Source organism: Octopus bimaculoides, chromosome 14, assembly GCF_001194135.2.
Source record: "Octopus bimaculoides isolate UCB-OBI-ISO-001 chromosome 14, ASM119413v2, whole genome shotgun sequence".
Classification (NCBI taxonomy): Eukaryota; Metazoa; Mollusca; class Cephalopoda; order Octopoda; family Octopodidae; genus Octopus; species Octopus bimaculoides.
The window spans coordinates 16,854,793-16,865,403 of record NC_068994.1 but is presented as its reverse complement, the minus strand read 5'-3'; the positions used below and the strand labels follow the sequence as shown (position 1 = coordinate 16,865,403).

Sequence of the window (10,611 nt, the reverse complement as noted above, 5' to 3'; positions counted from 1 at the left end):
ATATATATATATATATATATATATATATATATATACATACGAGCGTGCGCACACATACACACATTATATATCATTGAAAGCTCAGAGCTGTAAGATAATACATTTTGAAACTGTGTCCTATTTTCTATTACATTTCAGACAGATTTGGCACTGAGTTGCCAAAGCAGAAATATTGCTATAGCAAATATTCTACTCAATACCACAGAGTTGCTTGACCGTAACTACTTGAGTATGTCCATTAGCATCTGACAATATGTACATCTCAGATAATGAGCAGGTGCAGTTGCAGAGTATCATAGCTATGAAAGGGATTCTTTGGGGTTTGAATAAATGTAAGAAAAACAAAGTTTGAAGGAAATATTAGCCATTTTCCATACTTTCTAGGAGTAAGCTAATAGGAAATAACAGTTGCTACCCAAGGACAAAAGTCATCTTACACAATGTAATTTAATTAACAGGGTTTTTTTCTTTTTTTTTTGGCTCATATGTTTTCCTCTTCTTGTTATCTAGGAGTTCCTGAGTTTCTTGAAAAACTACACCAAGCTGCAAAGAAACTTCATAAAAATGGAAATTACGATAAAACTTTTGTACCAGATTCCTGTGCTGTTGATACAAACCAGTACAGTCGTATCTCTAGCTACTGTTGAGCTGATAGTCTTAGCTTTGTTTTCCTCTTTCCTTTCCCCTTCTATCCTCCTCAACAAACAATTAACAATTTTGGATTTTCCAAATGATGTGGTAGTCAAGTCTACTAAGTAGATGGTTTACTTTACTTCAAAGATGGCAATCATTTGAGAAGATTACGTCTTCTTTGTCTTTCTTTAATGGTCTTTCCCTCAGTCTGATCAGCTCCTCTTTTTCTGAGCTTCTTTCTCCTCTTTAGTCATCCTATAAAACAAAAGATGTTTTTTAATTAGTTGGAGGAGGAGGGACAGTGCCCATTATACTTGTAGGTTCTCTCAGATTTGTGAGATTGATGCTATTGGTTTTTTTATCGTATGCCAAATGGAGTTTTTACCAGTTCTATTTGAAAGGAATTTTTCTTGTTATATTTGCAAGCTGTAACAAAGGGAGGATTATTTTGGCGTTTTTTTAATGGGTTTTTTGGTTGTTGTTTTTTTTACATCTAAATCATGAATTTATGAGAAACAACAAACTCTGCTTAAAAAATATGCCATTTCTCATTACAAATTTTTTTTTTTTTTTTTTTTTTGTTCAATTCTTTTTGGTTTCAAAAAATAGCTGAAGAGGACAACTGGTCATGTGCTTGCATGTTGTGATAAATATATGTGTATTTTATTTTGCAAACCATTATCTTTTTGTATTTTTGTTTTGTTTTGTTTTTTTTAAATGAATAAACTATAACAGATAAAAAAAAAAATTTTTTAAATAAGTTTCATTCTAATTCATAAATGCTTCAAGATCCATAAAGTGTAAAGCAAGTTCCTTGTGAGCCAAATAGTTTTGTTTTCATTGATAGTTATAGCTTGTTTTTTGTTTTTTTTTTTGTTTGTTTTTTTTCCTTTTCATTTATTTGCTTCTGCTTTTGGGAACACAATGATTGTCACATCTCCGATTTCTTATTTTGAAGAACATAGGGGTTTTGGAGAAAGTGCAAGTGGGATGACATGGTATTTGACTACCAGAACATACAACATGTGAAGTTCAAATCTGCTACATTGTGTATATTTATCAGTGCCCTCAGTTCATCTGGTTGTAAGTAGTCTACTTGGGAATTGCAGTTTCCTGCAGTTGATTGGCAAGCTGTCCTGAGTAATGCTTATCTCTTTCACTTGATTGTATAAAACCAGAGGAGACACACTTGGGCACTGATTTTCAAAAATCACTTGTGGTTTTTTGAGTCATTTACATTTTCTGGAGAAAACAGTGGAAGATTGACTCTGAGTTAAAAACACAGCAAAGTATGTTTAATTGGATAAAAATTAATTATAAACTTCAGTCAGTGCCTTGACCACATTTAACTGCTGCTACTCCTCATTTTGTTTTTGTTTTTTGGGGGGTTTTTTTTTCTTTTTTATACTCCTATTATTACAACAAAATTCCTTTTTCTTTTCTTTAAAGTATCCCCATAATCTGTTGGAGATTCTTTTATTTGTAATGAATACGATGAAGTGTAAAGTACTTTATGCATGCTTTATTGTGTAAGTTTAAACTCAGTTCTCAAATAGGATTAACCCTCTTTGCAGAATAAGTATAAACATAGAATTGATGAAGTGGTGAGACCATGCATAGAGTGAACCAGACAACTAAGAACAGAACAAAATGCAAGTTAAATGAATGACACCAAACAGGAAAATAAAATAACATACTCCCAAAAAAATAGCATCTGTGTCTAACCAGGTATATCAAAGAAACAGGTCATTTAACAAAACTACCCTTGACCCTAATGTAGTCATGGCAGTAACTACATTCTAGGATCATGCATCTCCTGCACAAACTGCCCACCATTCCTACAGTGACAGCTGATACCTCGGTGCTTTGGGGCCATTGGCTGCCTGCCTACTGTCTCTAACAATGCTCCAGATATGGTAGTCAAAACAGCTAGAAGACCATGTGGTTTTGGTGGTTAAGGTAGAGTTGCATAACCAGAGTTCACTCAAGTCTTGCTAGACATGAACTGCCCTTTTCTTATAGGACTTGTATAGGGTGTCTTTGTGCACCACATATCAGATTGCCACTTTGGAACGTTCACCAATGGATCTGATTTGATTCACTGGAATGGTTGGTAATGTTCTTATTCTGCTGGACAAGTTTGGTTGTCCTGATGATGTCTGACTGCTGAGAAGGTTTCTTTCCCTTGGTTATGGATGACATCCATGCATGAGATCTCTAGCTCTTTCCCAATGCTGAGCATAAGACAGCTTTATTCAAGAAGTTGACAGTCTTGGAATTGCTATATTTTGCAAGTTCCATTTATTTCCTCTGTCAGATTGGAATCTGTCATGTTGATACTATTGATATGCCTAAAAGAGGTATAAGAAAGTTACAATTTGGTGTATACTGCAAAACAATGTTAGTTTGTCCTCTGTTTATGGCCTGCTAAAATTGTATTCACAAATACCTAGGGTACCCTGAAAAGTGACATTCTGAAACTACTGTGTATGTGTGTCAATAGTTTTAAAGTTGTCAACCAATGTTGCTCTTTATCCACTTAACTCTCGCTATTTCTGCATGCCTAGATTTTAATAGGCACTACAAGGATGATATAGTTTGTCATTGGTTAGTACTTGTGTGATTGATGATTGCTTTGTTAGAATGAATTCACATCTTTAGGGAATGAGAAGAAGGACTCTGCCAGTCTTTGTTAATTTCAACAAACATTAATGGTCTAATTATAGGGGTAGTTTTTTTTTGTATCCGGGTTTTATTCTTCTAAATGCATTGTGAGTGAAATTAATTTCATGAAATGTAACTCTATATCAAACTCTTAACTGCTATATCTGTTGACTTGTAAAAAGCCCATATTAAGTACATTTGGTAAATTCTGTCTAGTTTCCTCGAGTAAGGAAAAATTAAACCCCCAATAAAAGTTTGAAACCTGGAATTTCTGGTTAAAGCTATATCCATTTATTTCGTTAATACATTCATATAAATAGCAAGAAGTATGAAAGTCACACTCCAGTTTCCTCTCACATACAATTCTCAAAGCTTATCATTCAACAATGGTTAATTATAAATGGTTGACAGTAAATGCAAACATTTGTTCATTACATTTTATATATCTCATTTAATATCCACAATTACAAAGGAGCCACTAAATAGTTTCATGCTTTAAGATAAATTAAATTGGCAGACTTATATAACATGCTATGTGTCTCCAAGCAATCTTTCAGGCTCAAGTCATAACATTAGATGTATTTAAAAACCTATAATGGAACTGTAAAACATATATATATATATATATCATACCATTAGAATCATAGACGTCTTTAGGATAAATTGGTATATTTAGAATTTTATTTGCTATTGTTGATCTTGAGATGTTTTGAAGAGATATTCCTATGCATAATAGCTAATGCAAACTTGGGATGAGAACCATATAAAACTTTAATGTATACTGTTTAGCCAATAATGAGCCCTCTCTTTGGTTGAGCTGCTACGTGTCAAAGCCAAATTTCCTTCAAACTATATTTAAGTCTTGGATAATGTCCAAGGGACACTATTCCAGAAAGAGTAGACAATGGTTTTTGATTATAGGTCATCTGTGTGTTCTGTTAGCTGACTAAAATGTTGATGGTACAATAGCTGAATAGTAGAAATGTCAGTCTGCTGCTGGTTCATTTATTCTAGTTTCAACCTTCTTATGTAACATCATGTAGTTGATAGGCCTTCTCTGAAATTTCAGGCCCTGAGATTCTTGAGTAAGAGAAGTGCCAAAAGTGTAAAACACCAGAAAGCACTTATCGAGCTCATTTAAACTGGCCACATCCAGCCAGAATACTCTGTTTTATGTTCAAATCAGTTAGATTCTGGCCTCTCACACCTACCCTATAATGCTGTTATAAAAATAAAGTAATGACATCATTATGATCTCAGAACAACATGGTGATGCATGATTAATTCAATATATATTTAATCCTTTAGCATTCAGATTCTTCTAAGTTAAATGTAATTTTTTTTTCTCTGAGATGGAAAAAAACTGTGTTTGTATGTTTATATATAGAGAAAGGGAGAGGTAGGCACAGGTATGACTGGTTAAGCAGCTCACTTTGCAACTAGGTAGTTTTGGGGTTCAGTCCTGCTCCGTAGCAGTTTGGGCCAGTGTCTTCTACTACAGCCAAGTCAGCTAAAGCCTTGGGAGTGTGTTTATGTCTCCATAATTTGGCAGTTCAGCAAAAGAGACTTTAAAATAAAACTCACTCAAATGGTGCCATAGACTGGCTAGTTGAATGATGATAAAAAATGTTTCAAATTTGGTACTTTTCCATATAAAGTTGGATACTAACACAAAAACTTTGGCTGGCCTGAACTTGGCTCACAGTAAATTTTATATATATATATATATATATATATTTACATTATTTACATTTGACGGATATTTCTCCTCATCTTGTTTGTTGTTAACACAACGTTTCGGCTGATATACCCTCCAGCCTTCGTCAGGTGTCTTGGGGAAATTTCGAACCTGGGTTCTCATTCCTAACAATGTTACTATTATTATTTATTATTATTATTACTATTATTAATCAGGTCGCTGCCGTGAATCGAACTCGGAACCTTGGGGTTAGTAGCCTGCGCTCTTAACCACTACGCCATATGCCCACGGGCATATGGCGTAGTGGTTAAGAGTGCGGGCTACTAACCCCAAGGTTGACGAAGGCTGGAGGGTATATCAGCCGAAACGTTGTGTTAACAACAAACAAGATGAGGAGAAATATCTGTCTAATGTAAATAATTCCTCATCTCTTAAATATAGAACTGTGTATATATATATATACACACACACACACTCTCACATGTGCTCGCCCTCATACATACACCATTCTTACATATGTGCACCCTAGTTTGGCCAGGTCACCGTTATTATCTCCCTTTCACTCACCCTCTTCTTCCAGTCATTTCATCATGTTGAGCCATTAATCCTTACACAATCTCTCAACCCTGTCTCTCAAAGAACATAGGCTCAAAACATCTAGGACTTTCCCATTCTTCTGATACACCTACTTGTTCCTTCACCTGTCTTCGTTTTTTGTTTTCTGTAAATTGAAACTAATACATACATATATATATAAAATATGGTGCTTTCTGAAAATAAATGGATAATGTGTTTTAGATTTGGTCCCATCTCTAAGTTGTCTCATATTGTAGATGGAAATATGCAATCATTCTGAAATCCAAAACACTTCCGGTTCCTAGCATTTATAATAAAGGATTATTGACTCTATGTTGCGATTTTTTTTAAGAATCTTGCTGCTAGATTCTTGGGTAGAAGATAGATGGATGTCATTCCAACTTGTCAACTTAACAGTTGGTATATATGTATTCCAACCATTCTGAAGAATCTCTGGTGTAACATTGCTTGACAGGGTGCTTACTTTAGAGATCAAGGAGTCTCTCTCCAAGTCAAGCCACTACTTCTCCACATTGGGAGGTCACAGTTCCTATACTATAGACGTAATTAGAATTCCACAGGAAAGAATCATATCTCTTGAAAGATTCAAGCTGAACCAACCAGCAGGAGGCTTAGGGGTTGACCATGAATGAGATGATTGGTTATTAACCATAGTCTCAGATGCTTGTGCTTGGGAATCAAACTGCAAAATGTAATGATTGTTGCTTCTGATAGGATTCTGTGGAGATGACCTCCAGGAATATTGGATAAAGAAGATGGATGCTTAAATATATGATAGTTTAATCCATACTATTACAAGGACACAAGGAATAAATTGTTTGCCAGGAAAATATTTAAGGATCAAGTATTTCAGTAATTATGCCATGAGTGTTAAATTCTGTGACTTTATGTTGATTTGTTTGAAGTGATTACATTTCATTTGCATTATTAATACTTTTGTCAAGGCAGCGAGCTGGCAGAAATGTTAGCATGCCGGGCGAAATGCTTAGTGGTATTTCGTCTGCTGTTACGTTCTGAGTTCAAATTCTGCTGAGGTCGACTTTGCCTTTCATCCTTTCGGGGTCAATAAATTAAGTACCAGTTACACACTGGGGTCGATGTAATCGACTTAATCCCTTTGTTTGTCCCCTCTATGTTTAGCCCCTTGTGGGTAGTAAAGAAATAAGAAACGTTAGTGCACCGGGCGAGATGCTTAGCGGTATTTTGTGCCTTCATACTCTGAGTTCAAATTCCACCAAGGTCGACTTTGCCTTTCAAGCTTTTGGGGTTGATAAATTAAGTACCATTTGCATACTGGGGTCGATCTAATCGACTGGCCCTCTCCCCCCAAATTTTGCGACTTGTGCCTAGAGTAGAAAAGATTATTAATTCTTTTGTCAAGGCAGCTAGTTGGCAGAATCGTTAGCACACCAGGTGAAATGCTTAATGGTATTTCGTCTGCCACTATGTTCTGAGTTCAAATTCCGCCAAGGTTGACTTTGCCGTTCATCCTTTTGGGGTTGATTAAATAAGTACTAGTTACACACTGGGGTTGATGTAATCAACTCATCCCCACCTCCCCAAGCTGTGAAATAATTATTAATGCTTTTGTGAAGTCGGTGAGCTGGTAGAATCGTTAGTACCCCAGACAAAGTGCTTAGTGGTATTTCATCTGTCTTCATGTTCTGAGTTCAAATTTCACCGAGGTCAACATTGCTTTTCATCCTTCCAAGGGTCAATAAAGTGAGTACCAGTTGAGCACTGGGGTTGATGTAATCAGTTTACCCACTTCCCCAGGCTTTCTGGCCTCGTGCCAAAATTTGTAACCATTATCAATGTTTTTGTGAAAGGTATGAATGTCACAACTTCCTATGTATCCCCCCCACACACACTTTTTCTCTCGTCATAAAAAAAAATACTTTTAGGGGTACTAAACCTACATTAAAAAAAAAATTATAAATTATATTAGTTAACCCTAAGGGTTTGATGAAAATAAATTTGTTGTGCTTTAACCAAAGATTTTCCTTGGTAAGAAAGAAAAAGAGGAAAATTCTCAGAGCTTTCATTGTATTGAAATATTTTGTTTCTGTTTGAATTGTTATAAGACTAAGTCTGAAAAATGCATGGTTAATTCTGCTGTAAAACATCATTTATTAGATAAACTTAACTTAGGTTATAATTCTACTTGTAACAGGTAAAATTGTATTAAGTATAGTTTGCTGAAAAATATATCAAGAAATGTTATTAAATAAATGACAAGCTTATGATTTGTCAGTAAAGGTTTCTTGATGGAAAATATTAAGTGCTGAGTTTTCTAATTTGAATTCTATAAGAGAACCATTTACAGTTCAATGCTGGAATAAATTTGAATTTTTCTTTTTCAACTATTACTAGTTGTTTTTATTTATTCCTGTTAACCCTTATAAACACTCCAGGCAAGATGATTTAATGCTACTTTAGCATGTGATCTACTGCAATATCTGTTTACACATTGAAATTACCTGATCTGGGTTGGGTTTAGGGTTTGACTGCACATTAAATAAAGTGTAATGGGCGAGGTAGACCACATGCTAAAGCGGCACTGATAAATCATTGACTTGAATTTGTGGAGTGCTGACATAATCCTGCTGTTACTATATTTGTGCTAAAATACACTTTTTTTTTATGGCTGGATTCACCTGGCACGTTTCTCTATCCAACATCACTGTCTGGAGATCCTGGATACACTGTCTTTATCTCAAAATTACATTGCCATTTAAGCATTGAAAGATCACAGCTCCAGTACTATGGATGTGATTAGAATGTAATAGGAAAAAATCACAAGACAGATTCTTCAAGCCAAGACATCTGGCATAAGACCTAGAAGTAGACCAAAAGAGAAATGGTTGGATAATATTGATAGACTTAGTTGGTCGTGCTTGGGAATCCAACTGGAAAGTTTCATGATGGTTGCTTCTGATAGGACTTTATGAGGACTTTACCCCCACAACCTTATCAGGTATAGTGAGCAGAGAAGATGGGTGGATGAATTTAATCCTGATACCTACCAACCTGTCTGAGAACACTCCTCATTCTATGACACAAACTTCTTGATTTAAAGTTATCTAAATTAAAACCTTACATCAAAATTTCTTGTTTATTAATAATGACAAAATTATCCACTAAATTCTCCATCATTTTCAAAATTAATTGAAACAACGGCAGTGTAGTTTAACAGAAATTTGGTAACAAAAGGGTTTAAGCTAGTGTTTGGAACGTATATTCACATGAAGTTTTGATGAAAAGTCTTTAGATCAATTTGACACGGGGACTGTTGGTATCAAAAGAGATTTAATATTTACTTGTAAGGCAGTTAGTTAATTGGCAGAATCATTGTAACATCAGACAAATTACCTTGTAAATTATTTCAGCTTTTTGTGTTTGGACTCAGATTAACTTAGCCTTTTATCTTCCTGGGGGTCAATCAATAAATATAGTACCAGTCAGTACTGGGACCAATTCCATTCAATCTCAAAATCATTTATGCTGTACTGTGCGAAGGGTTGAGTATTCACAGTAATCTTTTGCTAGAAATGGATAAGGTTTGAGCAAGGGGAATCCTGGAAAACTAATGTGCTACTAACATAAATAGCACCCACTACATTCTGTAAAGGGGTTGGATTTAGGAAGAGCATCCAGCTGTAGAAATCTAGGCAAAACAGACTATGGAACTTGGTATGGCCCCTGGCCTTGATAGTTCCTGTCAAGTTGTCCAACCCATGCCAGCATGGAAAACAGATGTCAAATGTTGATAATGATGATGATGGATTTTGATGAGTAACAGCTGCATAGAACAGTGAAAAAATTTGTTCCTGGCAATAAATTCTGTTAATTTTCTCTGCAGCCTCCTTAACCCGTTCGTTACTGTATTTATTTTGAGATGCTCTGTGTTTCTTTCAATTACTTAAAATATAACAAAGAATTTAGTAAAATAACTTAGTTATCATTAAGCTAGTGTTAGGAACATAAATTGTAACTAAGGTTTGGTGGATGATTTTAATTCAAAACTTATGAGAACAAGACATTAGTACTCAGAGCCAGAGCCGGTTTCAGCCGGGTTGGTAACGAAAGGGTTAAACTGTTGGATAAATGAATGAGTATGCTCATCCTCACAGATGAGGGTCAGTGGGGTGTCTCAGACTCACATCACTCCCCACCACAAAATGCAGTCACTCTGCTGTAATTCTCAGTCGTACACTCTGCCAGAACCTTTCCAAGTCCTTGATATCATTTTACATCCACCTAGACCCAAGGATGTAGCTATAGAGGTTCTGGACCCCTCACAACATAACCAAAATATTGTAGTTTTCACTCTATGACTATTATCACCAACTTTCATTACATCTATCTTCTCCACACTAAATTATTTATTCTTTGGGCTTCCCAACTGTAAGATTATTTTTATTTTTAATATGGCATAAAGCATTTTGGAACAAAATGAAGATACATGTTTTCTTTATCTGCTGAATCTGGAAGAAGGACCTGTGCCCATGATCTTTCGCAGGCTCTCTGAGACTGGTAGAACTGATGCCGTCAAGGTTCCGTTTTAACTGTTGCAGGTCAATCCCTACAGGGAAGAGATTCCTGAGGGCTAAAGTTCTGGGGAAGAGATTAGTGCAGAGAAAGCAACAGTTGGACACAAAGGTAGAGGTATGAGACCACCCAGCTCCAAGAGCAAAGATCATTACAGTAATGTTATCATCATTTAATGTCCGTTTTCCATGCTATGTATGTATGTGTATATATATATATATAGTGAAACTACCTACTGCCATTAGATACAAAACTGCTATCGCCATTCTTCTCATTTAAATATAAACAAACGCGAACGTAGCGGAAAACATTAACCTTGTCATCACGTGACTGATCATTATTCGAATTGGCAACTTCTTCGAACCGTTCCCGCCAGAACGCAAACTGACCAATCACAGCCCTTAATAAGGTCACATGATAGTGTTTTTCTGCTACCGTCTTGGAGCCCCCTTAACGCCTTAAATAGA

At 35.6% G+C, this 10,611-nt stretch overlaps 1 protein-coding gene across 1 annotated transcript in view; it reads left to right on the top strand.

Annotated features, from left to right (window-relative positions):
• Positions 1-7,956, top strand: part of LOC106883372 (stAR-related lipid transfer protein 7, mitochondrial) — a 30,970-nt gene extending 23,014 nt beyond the window's left edge. The window contains exon 9 of the mRNA XM_014934360.2: positions 511-7,956. Within this exon, the coding sequence (XP_014789846.1) occupies positions 511-647 (137 nt within the window). The 3' untranslated portion in view covers positions 648-7,956. The remainder of the gene's footprint in view (positions 1-510) is intronic.
• The last annotated feature ends 2,655 nt before the right edge of the window (positions 7,957-10,611 follow it).